The sequence below is a fragment of the Curcuma longa genome, chromosome 21 (assembly GCF_044706935.1).
Source record: "Curcuma longa cultivar G26 ecotype Majalengka, Jawa Barat chromosome 21, ITB_CL_G26_1.1, whole genome shotgun sequence".
NCBI lineage: Eukaryota > Viridiplantae > Streptophyta > Magnoliopsida > Zingiberales > Zingiberaceae > Curcuma > Curcuma longa.
The window spans coordinates 3,210,221-3,228,882 of NC_133881.1; the positions used below are offsets into that span (position 1 = coordinate 3,210,221).

The window sequence follows — 18,662 nt, forward strand, 5'->3', positions numbered from 1 at the left end:
CCTTCCTCGATAGGCATTACACGCCGCTAACGGCCAGGCGTCTTCGTCGCTTCCCCATCGTTACGAATTAAATTAATTTTAGCTTTTATTTAAATTTATTTCCGAATATTCTGGAAGTAAATCTGGATCGTTGCGTGCTGACGCGGCGCAGAGATGCCGCAAGACGTAAATTAATCGAATTAGTTCGATTTGATTAAATTAGGTTTGCCCTAACTATTAATTCGACGGTCAGATCCAGCCGACAGGCAACGTGGCGTGTCGGTTTATTGATATGTTAATTATCTCGGCCGTTATTTTCGCGATATGATCATATCGGTTTCGAGTCGGCTCGTCCCCCGTCGCGTTCGCCTATAAATTGTAATCCTCTCCTTTCTCGTCTTCGCAAGTTTCGATTACGATACGAACCCTAGCGATCTTTAATGGCGGCCTTCCGGAAAAGCCTGGCTCTGCGATGCGCTTCCCTCTTGCTGCCTCCCGCCGCCGATGGCGGAGTCGGTCGTCCCTGCCGATTTCTGTTTCTTCAGAAGCGGCCGCTTTTCCAGCGGGCGCTGCCGCCCGATCGCCGATCGGTGCTGCTTGCCGGCGACCGGATAAGCGAGCGAGTTCGCAGCCTGAACCCTTGCAGGATCTGCCTCGACGTGATCCTGCCGCCGGCGCGGTCTGAAGCGCCGGCGCGGTCTGAAGCGCCGGCGCGGTCTGAAGCGCCGGCGTTGAGGGAGGAGGGGGAGGTTTTGGCGGAGAAGAAGAGGGTGTCTTTGGTGGAGGTGAGGAAATTGGCGAGGGCTTCGCTGGTGGCGGTGGTGCGGGCGCGTCTGGCAACCGTCGAGAAGAATTGCATCGATTACTCTGAGTTTGTACGTATCTGCTGCGAGGCGTCTAATAGCGAGCAGGGTTTGGAAATCGCCCGATCGCTCGACGAATCCGGGGTTGTTGTAGTTCTTGGCAACGTGGTTTTCCTGAGGCCTGAAGAGGTATTTTTTCTCTCTTACTTACTGTTTCTTTAATAGGGATTCGGTACAATCTTTTATTCTTTCCTGTTGTCTAAATCTATTTTTGAAATTTCTTTGAATTCGGAGGTTGTTTTCACACGATTGATGGAGATCTGATCAAGTTTTTTCCCGGGTTTTCATGTCTCCTTTCTAGCAGGAACTATAACGAAGGGGTTAGAAACCAGAGATCGGTGGCATTACAGCTTCTGGAGAGTATTTTATTGAACCTTATTTTTGAAGCAACCCTCCGGAGTTAAATCTTCACAAAAAAAAAAAGGAAAAAAAGAATACTTTTTTAGGACAAAAAAAAGAAACTTTGGGAGGAATCTTTCTTTGTTCATTCAACACCCTGTCATAACCTCACACAAACAAACACGCATACACAACTCCCTGTCAATAATTCATTCTCACACATCAGTTTAGGCTTCTTATCTGGCCTTTTCGTCATCAAATCTTTTGTCTGTCTAAATAACTGCATTTAACATGGGTTTATTTTCTAATGAAGAGACGTGTACAATAAGAAATTAGATAATTTGGAAGACCTTATTTCTTTTATTTCTAGATAAATATATAAACACTCAAACACTTGGAGGGGGAGAACAATGCTGATTGGTTGCTGTTCTAGTTGAAATTATTTTCCAGTATCATAATATTGCTGTTCATTAGCATAACTGCATTCATATATCATTGGACATAGATAAGTAGATATCCCTTAGCCCTTTTTTTCCCTTTATTTTTGTTTGGTGTAAGGCTTTCTTTATTTTGACGGGATTTTCCAGAGAACATCATGGAAACTGTTAATGATTTGGTTTAGTATGTGATACTTTTTTCATGATGATTTTATTGGTTATAAGTGGGCATCAAATCAGAAGGGATTCTAGTTAATGATACTATATGCTTTTTTGGCCTTGTCTCTTTTGTGTTTTACGAACTGCTGGAATTATGTATCTTGGATATCTTTGCTTCGAATATGTTAAATGGTAGATTCATGAGAACATCATGGAAACTAGTTGGCAGAGAGCAAAGAGTAAGTCTTGTATTTTTTCCCCTGCCCTGTCGTGTCCTGCAGGTGGCAAAAACAATTGAGAAGTTGATCCCGTCAACATCGAGCCATGAGAGTTATCACACAAGACAAGAATTGAAGATGCTGGAAGAGAAGAAATCTGAGATTGATAAACAAGCAGCAGCTCAAGTCAGGAAGGAGTTGTGGCTTGGGCTGGGGTTCATGGTGGCTCAAACAGCTGCGCTGATGAGAGTGACTTTCTGGGAGCTTTCATGGGATGTGATGGAGCCAATCTGCTTCTTCCTCACCTCTGTCTACTTCTTGTCGGGCTATGCGTTCTTCCTCAGGACGTCCAAGGAACCATCCTTTGAAAGCTTCTTTGCCAGCCGCTTTGCCACAAAACAAAGGCATCTCATGAAAGCACAAAATTTTGATTTGACTCACTTCAACCAACTTAGCCGAGCATTCTCTCACTCTCTACCACCACCACCACCACCATATTCAAAGTTTGCTTCTGCTTCCTGCCATTGTGATAGGAATAACTGATCATTAGTTGGTTCATCACATTTATGAAGTTCAATATTTCTAATTATGGTAAGCATGTTGCTACACTAAACCAAGGAAAGTTGTTCCTGAGCTCACAATTTTGTGGCATACCATCATGCAAAGCTACTTTCGGAGCAGATTCTCAAAATTGTGTTATCGTTGACAAAGGTGGTTCTCTTGATTTTAAGATGAGTGACTAAGTGTTGAAGCCTGTATTGTGGCTTCAAATGATACTTGAAATTATTGAACTCAAACTTGTAGTGTGATGATCTACATGAGCCTGGTATTATATTGTTTGATTGAAACAAAACAATCCGGCCATGGATGTACATTTGTACATTTGGATGTCCAAGATAATTCTCGTACAAATTTGTCTCTACTGGTGAAAATTGACTAGTATGTTGCTTATTCTGTCATTAATTGGAAGATGTCAGGAAACACTGAAGAGAAAGGGTGAAGATTACTACAATGGTGAAGAATCAATTACTATCAACCATTGGTAATCCGCAACAGATTCCATCGACATTAACTGTGGTAAGATTGAAGTTTGCTCAACTAGTTGTCCTGGAATGATGCCATCTGAGAGTTAGTCTTCTTGTTTGTTGAGTGGTAAAACGTAGTGATTTCTGCATTGGAATGCAATATCCTAGTGCAGTTATATCTTTACGTCACTGAATGTTATCAATAGCATTCGGTGAGTAAGGTGGAGTAATCCCTCCTCCACATGACTTCATCATTCTTCATTTCCTTCAGCAATGAATGTTCTGTTTTTCTCTATTGTCCTTCAGTGACGTTTGTTTCTCCTCTTTTCATCAACCTTCTCTGTCAAGAAACTTCAAAATGGAGCTGCAAAGGTGGCACACTTCTTAATAAGCATAAATATATGTCACATGGCAAATGGAAGTGGACCATGACCTACTTGCATTGTTAATTATTTCGTGGCTGATGGATTGAAATGATAACTTGTCGGTTCCAAGCATTTGATGATCTTAAAGAGTATAATTGTTCTCTTTAAGATTGTTAAAATTTGTCCAGAGGAGAGGAGAGTGAAAATCCGACGGTTGAAATGTTGTTAAGAAGAAAGAAGGATCACCCTTAAGAAGAAAGTATTCTTACTGCTTGCTTTGTATTCTTACTACTTGGCTTCGCGACCTAGTTGTGTCTCTTAGATTGTACTCATCTACTGATATGGGAGGATAGCTGACCTCTATGTGTCACGGGGAAGTCAAAAGTTAGGCTGTAAGTTGGAAGTCATATCGAGCTCAGTCAGGTCAACAAAGGACCCGAGTTTAAGCTCTTATACGAGTTAATTTTCATCGTTAAATTAACGATCAAATTAATGTTCTATCATTATTTAACAATGAAAATCAAATCCCATCAGTAAATAATGATCAAACATTAATTCAGTTGTTAATTTAGATTTGATTTCTGTCGCTAATTTAATCATTAATGGATAATTTTCTTAACAATGAACGCTTAACCTAGAGAGAAAATTAGGCCACCCTTCTGTTATTTGTGAAAAGGTTAGTCTACTGTTTTCCTGTTCAAACAATAGATCAATCTTCTCAAGGAAGTTCCATTTCCATAACTGTTTTAATTTCGCAACAGATAAATATTGTGGAGGTGATTTCAGTTCCATGAATTCACAAGATCATCATGCTGTTGTTATTGAAAACTGAGGCTTTGAAATAGACAAGGTTCTGTGAAAAGGAGTTCAATGGCAGCTAGTGATGGAATAAATTAAGTAGATACATCAAAATGAATGAGAAAGCTCACCAGAAATCACATTTAATATTTTATTTTTACTCCATGTTAATTGTGTTTTAAGCCGGGAAATGTTTTTTTGCATTAAATTACTTTCAACACATTAATATTTTAATTGAGAAATAATGATATACCAATATGATAAGAATAATAAAATCAGGGGAAAAAACAATTTTAGTTTGGTTTGATTTGATTTTTTTGATTGAGCTAAAAAATATAGTAAAAAACATTCAGATCAAGAAATGAGATATGAAATCATGAAAAAGAAAAAACAAATATCAAACATTAAAAAGCAGAAAAAGAATTAGAGAAAAAGATGCATTTGGATAAAAATTTATAAATCAGCAATGGCTTAAAACTTTCTCCAAGTCTTTTCAAAATATAGCCTTCACTCAATTAACACCCAATACATTCAAGTATTATCATTTTAGTGCTGAAAAACGACAGCTAAACAACATCAGCTAATGGCTATTAATTATGAGGAAAAAGAGTTGAAAAAGAAAGCACACCAGAAATTAAATGAATTTAATTAGTACTAAAAAAATATATAATTACTCTCTTTTCAGAATTCAGCTAATTCCACAGTTGGTTCATCAGACGTGGAAAGCTTGAAAGAATAAAAAGAGAAAAAAAAACACATCTTTTACCTGTTCAAATATCAAAACATCATCACTGAGATTTTTTCCATGCCTCGTGTTCCTATGTGAGATCATTGGTGGGTGAATTAGTAAGAAGCGATTGTTTGATGAGGAGATCGGGGTTGATTATGATGAAGACGGAGAGAATTCTTAGGGTGTCTGTAATATTTAGATGAGTTAGAATGGGTGTTAAGGTGGATTCGGTGTGGTCACTCCGACGCTCAAGTTAGCATAGGAGCTTAGAGGATAAGAACAATAGGAAAGAAGAAGAAAAGGATGAGTGCGTCTGTGACAATCCCCTTCTGTATGTACCTTTTTCTAGATTTATATAATAACACAAAGAGCATCTTCACGTCAGAACCCATGAGAATACTAGATCCGACAACTATTGAAGATCTCTCCAATCACTAAGTATCATGCATGTATCTATAGAGAGACATCTAAGGAATCAAGTTTGATAATTATATTATTATTTTTCCTTTTGGCCATAACATTGTGTTTGAACATATTTGTAGTAAATGTCAATAGATCAACATAGGGTGCAAGTCTTAATTGTGGATAAAAAAAGGAAGTAGGTGTGGAGTAACCTTAAAGATTAGACTATCTGAGTTGAGTGGTTGAAGTCGAGATATCTTAGAGTCGGATGAACCGGACTGATGGAGTTGAAGAGCATGGATCCTCTGAAGCCGTGGGGACCAAGTTGAGGAAAGAGTTGAGTGGGTTGAGTTGATGGAGTTGAGGAATTTGGGTCCTCTGGGATCGTGTGAACCGAGTTAAAGGAAGAGTCAGGTGGCCTAAGTTGATGGAGTCGAAGAGTCTGGATCTTTTAAAATAGTATGGACCGAGCTAAGAGAAAAAATGAATAGTCTAAATTAATGAAGTCAGATGATCAATTTAATTTTCACTTAAATTTGTCTGTTGACTTGACTCTTGACTCGGTCATAATCTTTGTATCCACGCAGTAAACTAGGTAGAACTTTTGAACTCTTCAACTGAATTTTCTGCTAAATAACTTTTATTTTTTTATTAAAAACATTAACATATATAATGAATCTAAACAGCAGAAGGCAATTGCGTGAAGAGACAACTTTGTTTTGCAGCAACCACATACATATTCGACAGAAGGAATAAAGCAACATCTCACCAAACAAAAAACATTTTCCACACGAGCTGCAGCACTAATTCACACGCAAAGACAGATTAATTATATTCCAAAGACAGATTACTTTACAGTGATCTGAAATGTGAACTCTGATTACCTTTACTTTGATCAAGGCAAGATTACCTTTACTAAATTTTTTTTAAAAAAAAACTAGAATCAATATTAAAATAACTCAAATAATGTAATTAAGTCGAATTATTCGAAAACAAAAAATAAAAAATAAAAGCGAAGAAAATGATGATAGATCAAGCACCGACACTTTATTTTTTAAAATAATTTCGTCAGCCTACCTGGCATTTAATAATGGCAGATGGGCCCCGCACCAACTGTGAAAGACTAAAAATGAATATCTAATCGAGAAAATATTTTTTCTAAAAAAAAAGAGTAGTATTTTTGGGTATAGCGCAACAACTTACTGTTTTGGTTTTTTTACCTTTTACGTAAAAATGCAGCGGAGGAAACCGCGTCGAGCCAGCCTGGATCTCCCTCTTATTAATATTATCAGGATTGTTTCCCCAATCTCATCTCCTCCGCTCCGCCCTCTTCCTCCTCCGCCTCGCCGCCGCCGCCGACTCAAATGCCTCCCTCCACCATCTTCGCACCGGTGCTCCTTCTCCTCGCCGCCTCCTGGATGGCATTGGCGACCCCCTCGGAGCTCCCCCGCTTCCGCGAGGCCCCTGCCTTCCGCAACGGCCCCGGCTGCGCCTCCGCCCCCACCGTCCACATCGCCATGACCCTCGACGCCGCCTACCTCCGCGGCTCCCTCGCCGGCGTGCTCTCGGTCCTCCGCCACGCGTCTTGCCCCGAGTCCCTCTTCTTCCACTTCCTCGCCACCCGGCCGCGACGCTTCCGCCCCGCCGTCGCCGCCTCTTTCCCATCGCTCACCTTCGACGTCTACCGCTTCGATCCCGACCTCGTCCGCGGCCGCATCTCCTCCTCCGTCCGCCGCGCTCTCGACCAGCCCCTCAACTACGCCCGCATCTACCTCGCTGACATCCTCCCCCGCTCCGTCCGCCGCGTCATCTACTTTGACTCCGACCTCGTGGTCGTCGACGACGTCGCCCGCCTCTGGGCCACCGACCTTGCCTCGGACCACGTCCTCGCCGCCCCCGAGTACTGCCACGCCAATTTCACCTCCTACTTCACCGACCGATTCTGGTCCGATCCGATCTTTCCCCGCGCCTTCTCCGGCCGCAGCCGCCCACCATGCTACTTCAACACCGGGGTCATGGTCATGGACCTCGACAGCTGGCGCGCCGGCGGTTACACACGGAAGCTGGAGTCCTGGATGGAGGTCCAGAAGCGCGAGGCGCGGATCTACGAGCTCGGCTCGCTGCCCCCTTTCCTGCTCGTCTTCGCCGGCGAGGTTAAGGGGGTGGAGCATCGGTGGAACCAGCACGGCCTCGGCGGCGACAACGTCGAGGGTCTTTGCCGCGATCTTCACCCGGGACCAGTAAGCCTCCTCCATTGGAGCGGCAAGGGGAAACCCTGGCTCCGCCTCGACGCCGGCCATTCCTGCCCGCTCGACGCGCTTTGGGCGCCCTACGACCTCCTCCTCCGCGACGGCCACCACGACCTTTTCGCCAACGTCTAACCTCTCCCCGCTCCTCTTCCAACCATCATCCAGCGCGACCGGCGACCGCCGACCGCTAACCGTTGCGATCTGATCTGCGAACGCGGGGTCCACCAGAGTGACCGGTGGGGTTCGAATTCGTTCCTCCAATGGGCACATCACGCGTTAGCAGTCAATGAGTTGGGGGCGTAACAGCTGGCAGCGGGACTCGTGAGCGATTTAATGAACGCCGGCAACCGGCATCAAGCGGTGCGCCGGTGGCGCCTCTTTCGGATTTAATTTAATTTTTTGCGAGTACAATCACTTTATTAGATAAAGTGAAAGTTTTTTGATGGGGGCTCCAAAATAATGAAGAAAGCTTATGAGAGGGGATAGAAATTATGTTGTATTATTATTATTTTATTTTATTTTTGGCATTCTTGTTGGTGCTGTTGTTTGTTGTTGTGGAAGCCAGTGAGATTGGTGCTTTTTTTTTTTGTAGAATTATTTTTTCTCCCTTTTTCATAGTTGTGAGTTGTGACAGGATGGAATGCTTGCAACTTGTGGAGGTGGCAAGGAATCCATTGATAGTGGAATAACTGAATGACCTCCATGACCATTAGATGGATTGTTCTTCTTCTGTTGCTCAAAGTTCTATTGGAGTTGCTTATTAAGTTTTTTTTTTTTTTGCTATTACTCTTGTTTTAGAACAGTTTGGTTATTTATTTTATGACTGTGAATTATGTTTGTGCAATCTTGTGAACTTTTTTGAATTTTGTAAATACCCATGTAACCTCTGCAAGAAAACTTAGCATAGGATTCTTCAGCTTCATCTATTCAAATATTTCTTGTCAATTTATTTGCATAGTATTCTTCAGTTTACGAGTAATTCAAGTGTTCTTGTCAATATAGTCGACTTAGATTACTATGCTGTTGATTGAGTAGAATTGCATGCCTAAAATATTTTTCTATTTCCTTTCATTTAGTACAGTTAAGACTTTGTAATATTTAATTTGTCAAGGGTTCAACTTGGCCAGTTTAACTGAGTTAATCTAGTTAACTTGGATGGATGCTTGGTCGACTGAATGCAGTTGATCCAATTGTGATTTGATGCAGTTATTTTATCAGATCGAGTACACTTAGTTGGACATGTGAGTTGACTCGATTGGCTCACTAGGCTGGTTGAATTTGCTTGATTGTTATATAATCGATCAAGCTATCCTAGTTCATCAAAGAAATTTAGCTCAATTGGCTTGCCAGCAAGAGAAGTGGATAGGAGGCAATGCCCTTTTCGTAATGATCAACTATAATTTTTTGATTTATTTCTTCATAAATGATCGTGAAATTGATGTCTAGACTGTTGGGATGATAAATTTTACCTTTTACTAAAAAGAAGAGAAGGATTGGGCCTAGTGAGCAGGTTGATTTTATCATGCTTAATACAATCCTTTCTTTTATATTTTCATTTAAAAATTATTATTATTATAATATAAAATAAAATAATTTTAATTTAATTAAAATCACTTTCGATATTAATCAGTTCGAAGTCCAGTATTAGAAGTGTTGACCATGTAGATTAATAAAAATAAAAAAAAGTAAAGGCTATATCTGTAATTCTACTGGTATCGTTGCCCTAACAAGTAAACAACGCGAAACCCCCCTCGAGCCATCCTCCTCCCCATTCTCTTCCTGCGAGAGCTTCGTGCTTCCTGCTGCGTGGGAGAGGGAAGAGCGGGCTTCCGGTTCCTATTCACTCAGTAAATCCTCGTCGCTGAATCCATTTCGTCGTTGGAAATCTCGAACCAACGAATTTCTCTCTTATTTCGCTCATTTCGATCTTCCCCCGATCGCGAAACCCTAGATTTAGTAGCTGCTTTTAATTTTTTTTACGTGAATCTCTTGTTCTCTTGTTTTTGTTTTTCGGAGAGATCTTGGGAAATTGTCCTTTGATTCGTCGGTCTTCTTGTGCGGGAATCGCTTAGGAAAGTGAGATGAACCCTCGAGGTAGGTTTCCTCCGCCTGGCATGGGTAACGGGCGAGGAGGTAGCGGGGGCTCAAACCCTGGGTTTTACCCGAGGAATCCTCAGCAGCAGCAGCAGTATGTGCAGCGGAGCCAAGTGATTAGGCAACCAAACCCGCAGTTCCAGCATCAATATCAGCAGCAGCAGCAGTGGTCGAGGAGGAACCCTATGGGGGTCGATTCTGGTGCTTATGAATTAGCGAAACCCGCTCAAAATGAGGCATCTGATTCCAGGTAAATCGAAGAGTGTGCATTATTGAGTTAAATTCTGGTTTTGTGTCTCTTTCCACAATCCTCGTCAGTGCTGATATTTGCAACTATGTGGAGAATCAGATATTAATTAGTTGTTGCCCACTAACAATGACAATGAGCATGTTTAGCTGCAGCTTTCCGTGATTTCTTGTGACAATAAGTTAGTTAGCATCTACTGACTTGTTTATTTGTCCCTCCTCGAGCATGCTAAAAATGAGTCACTGAGCGATCAACTCATCTTGTACAACGTTGGGTTTTCTTTTCTCTTTGGTTTGCAAATAGAGTTTTCCAACCCAACTGAATTGGAAGGATAATGGAGACACGCATGAATTAACATTATTTTGGGTTTGGATTGGTTTTAGTTTTTGCAGTTTTAGTTGAATGATTACTTCTATGACCATGTCTGAGCATGGCTTCTGTTTGATGAAAGTAACAATCAGCTCTTTTGGTGCAAAGTTGAGGAAACTGAAGCTATTTTCTTTTGTTCTGGAAGTGAAATCAACATGAAATCTGTGTTGTCTTTGGTGTCATAATCCAAGAAACATTCTGGTTTATGCTTATGTATTAAATGGTTTAAGCAAATAGGTATATTTCCTTCCAAGAATCACGTAGATTTTTTTTTACCTACTAAAATATAATAGAATCTAATTCAAATCTAAAAAGATCCTGTTTAACTCAGCCACCCACTACTCATAAGTTGTATATCTTGTTTTATCATTTTTTGTGTGACAATAAGTAATTTAACATTAGCAATGATTCTTTACCTGTCTGCCCTACAAGATGAAGTTTGAGCACTGAGCAGTCAACTCATCTTACATATTGTGGTTAACTTCATTAACTACCTGGTAATTTACTTTTTTGTCTTGTTTGCAATCAACCAAAGTTAAAAAGACAGTTCTCTGACCCCACTAAATTTAAAGGACGAAGAAAATACTAACTGAAATAACTTGTTATTGGTATAGTGTTGCAGTTTCATTGAATAATTTACACCTCTATACCCATGCCTGATTATGGCTTCTGTTTGATGGATGTGACGCTCCTGTGCTTTTGGTGCAGAGTGGTACAGCTGAAATCCATTTTCTTTTATTTTGGAAGTGAAATCAACATGAAGGATTACTGTCTTTGATTTCAAAATCCAAGCAACATTGTGTTTTAGGCTTGTGTATTAAATGGTTTAAATTAATTGATATATTTTCTTGTAGATCCCCCATTGAATTTTCTTACCTACTCGTATATAATAGAATAATCAACTAACTGTTGCTAACAGAACCACCTACAATTCACAACCCTTTCTGCAACTTCCATAGACTTATGATAAATCTTGGGCACTTATTCAGATTAAGTTAGCAAAAGTTTGCTTTTATTCAAATAAGGTCACTTGATCTAGATGTGATTTTGAGAAAAATCTTCCTTCTGGGAAGTCAGTGTGGGAAGATTTTTTTATTATAGTTGAACAAGAGATTCTGCTGACCCCATCTAGTGGGATAAGGCTTGGTTGTTGTTTTTGTTGTAGTTGAACAAGGGATTCCATTGTCTGCTTTATTTAGAAATTTATTAAAGGATGGCAGGTAGCAATGCAAGAATTCAGTTGTTTGATGTACTAAGAATACAGTTTTAACTGATTGGGACAATGAGGCATCGTGTTATAATTCAATCTTATTGAATGTAATTATCTCTTTAACAATTCTAGGAATAGTGTTCAGGTATTTGAGTTTATGCTTTTCTATTTACTTAGTAAAAAGTGTATTTGAGTTTATGTTTTTCTAAATCATCATAACAATCATATTTCTGCCTCAAAAGTGTCATGTAGCTGGTTCACATTATTTAGACGTATTGATCTTGTCACTTATTTATTTTGTTAAAAGGGAAGTCATTTTCTATCATAACAATAGTAAAGATATATGCACTTTTGCATTATTCTTGTTAATTTTTACATTGATAATCTCAGTTCCCAAGATTGGAAGGCACAATTAAAGATTCCACCACGTGACACACGCTACAAGACAGAGGTAAAATTAGTTTTCCATCTCTCTGTATGATTTAGAAAATGTATTATAAATATTTACCTTGTTCATCTCTCAAATCAAGAAATATTTATGTTAATAAAATCCAACCAATTACTAGTATGATTAAATGAGGTTAAACAAGTGTATACTATAGAGCTCTGCATAAGAAAATTCTAATCTCTTCCAGATGCATATATATTCATATATAGTATTTTGTAAATTTGGACTCTACATTGTTTCCAAAATGTATTTAATACATCTATTCTTTATGCCAGTGCTACAAATCCAAAATTTAGCCTATACTTTCATCAGAACGTCCTATTCAGTCAAAGAAGCATCTTCCATCAAGATTGTTAGATCAATGTGAAAGTCTTCTTTTGTCAGTGAATTAGACCATGAATGCTATATTATATGGTGGTTATCTTTTGGCTGGCAAGTCATATTTCTGTACAACTATGTCTATGTTGGTTATAATTGTGACCATACACTTGCTAGGATGTGACTGCAACGAAAGGAAATGAGTTTGAAGATTATTTTCTGAAGCGAGAACTTCTTATGGGCATATATGAGAAAGGTTTTGAAAGGCCTTCGCCTATTCAGGAAGAAAGCATCCCTATCGCACTCACTGGTAGTGACATTCTTGCGAGAGCTAAAAATGGGACTGGAAAGACAGCTGCATTTTGTATTCCTGCACTTGAAAAAATTGACCAAGATCACAATGCCATTCAAGGTTTTCCCTCACACAGAAATGGTGTAACTGTGCTTTGATGTTTATTTTTATTCAATCAAATATGAGCATTAGAAATTTTGTTGGTTATTTTTGCCTTTGCTTGTCTTCATGTTTTCTGTGTTCTTGAGCAACACAACTCTGAAGTGTGTATGCATGTATTCTTTGCGTGCTGATTTGCTAAGGTGATGATGTGTGAAATTATCTTCCTTTCTGCAAGGCAGTAAATATGATAATAATCTTTCTACTACTTTTTAAAGATCCTTAGGTATAATGTACTATACCTGATTGCAATGTTTCTGCAACTCAAAATGGTAACATACATCAAAGACCCATGCTAGTTACTTGAGCTGCATAATTTGTCTGTATGAAAATGCCTTTCATGCACGATATATCAATGTTAGCTTTGTATTCTGAGTTTTTGTTTTTTTATTACCCATTAATTTCTAAATCTTTTTTATTCAGGTGTGATATTGGTTCCCACGAGAGAATTAGCTCTTCAAACGTCACAAGTTTGTAAAGAACTTGGAAAACATCTGAAAATTCAGGTTATGGTAACTACTGGAGGAACTAGCTTGAAGGATGACATTATGCGGTTATATCAACCTGTTCACTTACTGGTTGGGACTCCTGGTCGAATACTTGATCTTGCAAATAAAGGCATTTGTGATTTGAAGGACTGTTCAATGCTTATCATGGATGAGGTAATGTTTTGAAGCTTGATCTTACTGTACTAGGTTAATGTTTGCTTCACTTTGGTGCAAATAACATTGTCCTTTGATCCCTATATCTATAACTTGTACTTGTTTTTTCTTTTAATCATATCTCTCAAATGTGATTCTCATAATAGCCACTTTTGAAACTGGTCCTATTTGGCCTCTTTTCTGATGAAATTGCAGTTTTGCTTTTTAACAGGCTGACAAGCTTCTCTCTCCTGAGTTTCAACCATCAATAGAGCAGCTTATTCAGTTTCTTCCTGCTAATAGGCAAATTTTAATGTTTTCAGCAACATTTCCTGTTACTGTTAAGGATTTTAAAGACAGATACCTACCGAAACCATATATAATCAATCTAATGGATGAACTCACACTGAAGGGAATAACCCAATATTATGCTTTTGTAGAAGAGAGGCAGAAGGTCCACTGCCTGAATGCCCTTTTCTCAAAGGTTATCCTCAATTTGGACTATTTTCTAGTTTGAAATGCTCTATCAGTCTGAAAATGACAGATTTACTTGTTTTGACAGCTTCAAATTAATCAATCCATTATATTCTGTAACTCTGTTAATCGGGTGGAACTATTAGCAAAGAAAATCACAGAGTTGGGTTATTCTTGCTTCTACATTCATGCTAAAATGTTGCAAGATCACAGAAATCGTGTCTTCCATGACTTCCGGAATGGTGCATGCAGGAACCTTGTTTGCACAGGTATGCTATTGGTTTCAAATCGTTATTAGTTTTTACTTGGAATCAATCATTCATATTCTTATAAGTGTGCCTGTGACTGTCTGTCTTCTAGACAATAAACTAGGTTTTTGTCTTATTACTCTTTGCATATGTATTAGTTGAATAATGTTTCATGGAAATATTGTTGTGAACATGATTTCAAGATCTGGACATTCTCAATATCTAGTACGTTTTTCTTTTATTTAGTGTACTAGGCGATTGGATGAGTCACTTTATGAGGTGAGATTTCATGGTTCTCACTATTGTTTATATATTATATTTTTATTTATTTATTTTGTGCAAATCCTATGTATTGGCATAACTCGTAGGTGATATCTAGTTGTGATTTAAGAATTTAGAGTTATTTTCTCTCTCTTTGCTCCCTCAATTTTTCTTCCTCTCTTACCCTTTTTCTTCTCTCATTGTCTAATCTCAAGAGATTGTGTATTGCATTAGAAGACAATGACAGGACAAGATCCACGATGCATAAATCCTAGCTATTTGAGGCTAGCTACATGGATCTTGTGAAGTTATATTCCAAGGATATTGGGGCATATGATTTATTTTTTATTACCCTACAATCTTTCTTGTTTTTTATTGTAGTCCGTGAGTGGTATGAGAAGATCAAAATCTAGATGACTAATTGATTGTAACTTCAGTTGTTTTAGATGTTTTTTAGATTTGAGGATGTGCACTCCTCAATTCCTTTATTAGTGTTGATGTATTTGTTTGTTAGGTTTGACAAGTGATTTTGAATTTTTTTTGTGTTTTTTTATCATACATTGTTATGATGTTTATTTTTTGAAATTACTCGCATTTCTTCGCCTGCGCAAGAGCCTGGTGTCTCAATCAACAATAGCATTTTGGTGCTATAGAGGAGATGCCTATAATCCTCAATGACACATGTTTATTTCTATGATCTTGTAATAACTTGTTTCACTAGTGTTGGGATAGTCGTACCTTGACTCTTGTTTATGTTATTGTTTGTATACAGTTAGTTAAGCTGCCTAGAAGTGTTGTTTATCCCATTGCACCCTTTGTATAAGATTCAGTGACTATTTTAATTTTTTTGGAATTTGACTGGCAATCATAATTATCCAACATAGATGTTCATCACAGGAAAACATACTATTGGACAAATGAATACATATATACCATGCAGTTCTATAGACAAGCTAACAATAGGAGAGGAACTAAGAGAAACTCTTCTTCTAATTGCCTTAAATATACTGTCTGATTCTACCAGGTGCAGTGTTCTTCTCTTTTGTCTTCATCTTGTTACTCTTGATTGAACCTCTGGTCCAATTACCTTGAAATTGGATGTCAGACAACTAGAGTATATGTCATCCTTAATGAGTAAAGAGTAAATTTTCTAGTTCAGTCAATCCCTTTTTTTTTCCAAAAGAAATATCAAGTACATAAAATTGTGAGTAACTCTCTTTAGTTTATCATTATAAAAAAGACCATCCATCTTGGATTCTGTTGTATATAGATTTTAAACCTGAACTATATTTCTACATTTATGATTTATTATTTTGATCTCATTGGCCATTGTTCTTTCTTGTTTTTTAGATATTTTATTTTTGCCTATGACATGAACTAATGGCGCACAAATGATATGTTTGATATCTTGCTCAGAGAATGCTTGTTTCTTGTAACATATTTGGGTGGTTTTTCAGATCTCTTTACCAGAGGAATTGACATTCAAGCTGTTAATGTTGTCATCAATTTTGATTTTCCAAAGAACTCTGAAACATATCTTCACAGGGTATGATCTTAATACTTGATTGTTTATATTAACTGGGAATTTGTCAAAACATGAACTTGTCAATACCATTTCTTTATTAGTTCAAATAGAAGCATAAATTTTAAAAAATGAACTACGATCTAATTTAAAAGTGACTCTTATGAGGTTTATTGATATAACCTTATTTTTTAAGAAAATGACATTTTGACTTGATTTTCTTGAGAAAGAAATGAGGTATATGTTGACTGGTAGCACCTTGAATTTGTCTGCCCTTCCATGTCATTGAACTTGATTCATCAAGTAAATTGGGCTCCTTAACTGCATTATGCTATTTTTATTGAAATTTGTTCCCGTAGACTGACAGTTGGGTTGTTTCAGGTTGGTCGTTCAGGAAGATATGGTCATCTTGGTTTAGCTGTCAATCTTATCACCTATGAAGATCGTTTTAACTTGTATGATGACTTGCCAATCCTCATGCCACTATTGCATCAATTTCATTTTATTTTTCATTGCTACCCTATTCCCTGACAGAGAAAAAAACAATTGCTTCACTACAGGTATCGGATTGAACAAGAGCTTGGAACTGAGATAAAACAGATTCCCGCACAGATTGATCAAGCTATATACTGTCGATGATCTGCAGCAGTTATGTTTGACAATTTCATAGTGAATAAACTACATGGCTACTTGTATACCTGGCAAGTACGAACTCTCACATTTTTAATATTTCTTAATTTATATCTAATTAACATAATCTCTACTAATGCAACCTGTCCACCTGTCACCAATATCAAATGATGCAAGATAATAAAAACCTGTTTGTGTTATATGATATAGATGTGGTTAAAACTACCTAACGGCATTTTATTTCGTTAATATTCCTGTCTGTCAAATTCACTTCATCGCTGTACTCATGCCATGCTTCTTCTATATTATTATAATTTTATATATTATTTTTTTGTCATGTTTTATCCGTTATCAGTTTATCTGGTATTGTCTGGTTAGTTATCTCTGTTTACTTCATATATACTCTAGTCAGGGATATTCTATAGACTACCAAGATCACTATAACTGTGAAATTGGTTGATTCATTTCTAGGTTGCTGGGTTAAAATTTAACAATTTTGTTGCATAATTAACCGAAAATTGCTAAAATTTAAGAAAGACCTGAAGTGATGGAAAATAAGCTTTGATTTAGCAAGGCAGGGACGGCATGAAAATGTTGAAGGGAAGGGGAAGAGGTCACCATGACTTTTTCTCCCCTTGGGATTTAATCTCTCAACGGTAATCATAGTTAAGATGCCTCATATAGGAGATACAATACCAGTCTCAGTTATGAGATGCTGATAGAATGTAGTTAGGTGTCTGTTTGGTTGAATCTAAACCGAAATTTTATCTGGTTTAGTTATATGCTAATTGATCAATTCACATTGATGATAGCACAATAATTCAATGTCATTTTAGTTAATCATAAAGCAAACTAAATCAAACCTGGATATTTTTGTGATTGGTTTTTATTATTAGTGGTAGGGCATTATAATTTTATCAAAAGTATTCTTTTCCAATAATTGCCCAAAAATGTCATTTTATTAAAATTTAATCATAAAGCTTAACTAAATCAAACCTGGATACCAAATTGATGATTGGTTGATTTCTACTTAGATTTGGCCTGTTTTGCTTTTATTATTGGTTGGGCATTATAATATTATATCAAAAGATATTTTAATTTAATATTCTTTTCCTTTATATTTGCCCAAAAAAGTTGCTATTTGATATTAAAATTTTACAAAATCTTAATTTTAGAATGTTAATTTGGTTCAAGTATAACCAAATTGATAATTTCGTTGATATTCTACTTAGATTTGGCCTGTTTTGCTTTATGAAAATCAATATAAAAAATACTCAATATGATCTAGTGCGGTCTGGGTTGAGTCAAATTTGGCACCCCTTGAATGAAGCAACCATATTAAGGATGTATTCCAGTTTAAAAAGCATACTTTGTTATCCAAATCCTATTAAATAATTAGTCTTTCCGTGCCCTGAATTGAATACGGTATTGTATCTTTTTTGCCCTTGTGGTCACTAATTTTGTTACCAAAAGTTGACCTGAATCTTTTCCTCTGCCTTGAAATGCAAATGTTACCATCTTCGTGGGAATGCAAATCCTATGGAGGAGCCTCCATAGAAATTCCTATTGATGGATCAATGGCCAATATCGAATTCCAACCAGATCAGGCAGTTTGAAATGGCCCTTTATCGGATCTCTGTTCGCTCTTACCGATCACCCATTTTAAGGAAGCTTAAAGTACTTGTAACTTGAACATTCTACTGGTCCGCATGCGGGGTCTCTTCCAATACCAATATCGTCGTTGTCTCTGATGAACTTTTTTTGTATGTTTAAGAAGGTTATACTGTACCTAACTTATTCTTCTGGGTTTGTACATGCAGGATTCATATCGCCACCTTGTATGTGATGCCCAAGCGGGATTTACTTGCTAAGTGAACTTATTATGATCAGCTAAAATCGTATTTTAGGTTATTTTCTGGTACTCATTTTCTAACTCCAAACATCGTTATTAACTTAGTGTGTTGTATTCAGAAATAGATTGCTTTAGCGCATACACTAGAGCAGGCATTGAACTCTCTTTGCACTGCTGCTCTGTGTTGGTGAGCAGATGATTGTTGTTGCTTCATGCTATTGCCATCCCATCGAATGCAACACAGTTGCTGATTGCAAAGCGGGATTAGGGTGTGTAGTGTGTTTACATCATGAATTCTGAAACAGCTGCTTATGTTTATATTTCAATGCTATA

At 37.8% G+C, this 18,662-nt stretch overlaps 3 protein-coding genes across 4 annotated transcripts; all 3 read left to right on the plus strand.

Moving 5' to 3' along the window:
- Window positions 1–401: 401 nt before the first annotated feature.
- Window positions 402–3,153, plus strand: LOC141814793 (calcium uniporter protein 3, mitochondrial-like). The gene is made up of 2 exons (XM_074702745.1): window positions 402–971; window positions 2,059–3,153. Exons 1-2 carry the CDS (start codon window positions 420–422, stop codon window positions 2,536–2,538), a joined length of 1,032 nt encoding a protein of 343 aa, XP_074558846.1. The 5' UTR covers window positions 402–419; the 3' UTR covers window positions 2,539–3,153.
- Window positions 3,154–6,643: 3,490 nt separating this feature from the next.
- Window positions 6,644–8,261, plus strand: LOC141815271 (putative galacturonosyltransferase-like 3). The gene has a single exon (XM_074703193.1). The coding sequence runs from the start codon at window positions 6,680–6,682 to the stop codon at window positions 7,694–7,696; it is 1,017 nt and encodes a 338-aa protein (XP_074559294.1). The 5' UTR covers window positions 6,644–6,679; the 3' UTR covers window positions 7,697–8,261.
- A 1,056-nt stretch (window positions 8,262–9,317) lies between these two features.
- LOC141814590 (DEAD-box ATP-dependent RNA helicase 6-like) lies at window positions 9,318–18,662 on the plus strand. 2 transcript variants are annotated; one of them, XM_074702529.1, is made up of 10 exons: window positions 9,318–9,908; window positions 11,875–11,935; window positions 12,428–12,662; window positions 13,125–13,363; window positions 13,575–13,826; window positions 13,905–14,085; window positions 15,783–15,871; window positions 16,229–16,302; window positions 16,408–16,548; window positions 18,298–18,662. In XM_074702529.1, the coding sequence occupies exons 1-9, from the start codon at window positions 9,646–9,648 to the stop codon at window positions 16,484–16,486; spliced, it is 1,473 nt and encodes a 490-aa protein (XP_074558630.1). In that variant the 5' UTR covers window positions 9,318–9,645; the 3' UTR covers window positions 16,487–16,548; window positions 18,298–18,662. The 2 variants fall into 2 exon arrangements, with proteins under 2 accessions (XP_074558630.1, XP_074558629.1); XM_074702528.1 differs by having other exon boundaries at window positions 9,319–9,908; window positions 16,408–16,552.

Excerpts from the sequence above, each read along its gene's own strand:
- LOC141814793 (XM_074702745.1), top strand. The coding sequence starts at position 420 with ATGGCGGCCTTCCGGAAAAGCCTGGCTCTGCGATGCGCTTCCCTCTTG. Across the intron at positions 972-2,058 it reads TTTTCCTGAGGCCTGAAGAG|GTGGCAAAAACAATTGAGAA; the intron begins GTATTTTTTCTC and ends CGTGTCCTGCAG.
- LOC141815271 (XM_074703193.1), top strand. The coding sequence starts at position 6,680 with ATGCCTCCCTCCACCATCTTCGCACCGGTGCTCCTTCTCCTCGCCGCC.
- LOC141814590 (XM_074702529.1), top strand. The coding sequence starts at position 9,646 with ATGAACCCTCGAGGTAGGTTTCCTCCGCCTGGCATGGGTAACGGGCGA. Across the intron at positions 9,909-11,874 it reads AATGAGGCATCTGATTCCAG|TTCCCAAGATTGGAAGGCAC; the intron begins GTAAATCGAAGA and ends TGATAATCTCAG. Across the intron at positions 12,663-13,124 it reads AGATCACAATGCCATTCAAG|GTGTGATATTGGTTCCCACG; the intron begins GTTTTCCCTCAC and ends TTTTTTATTCAG.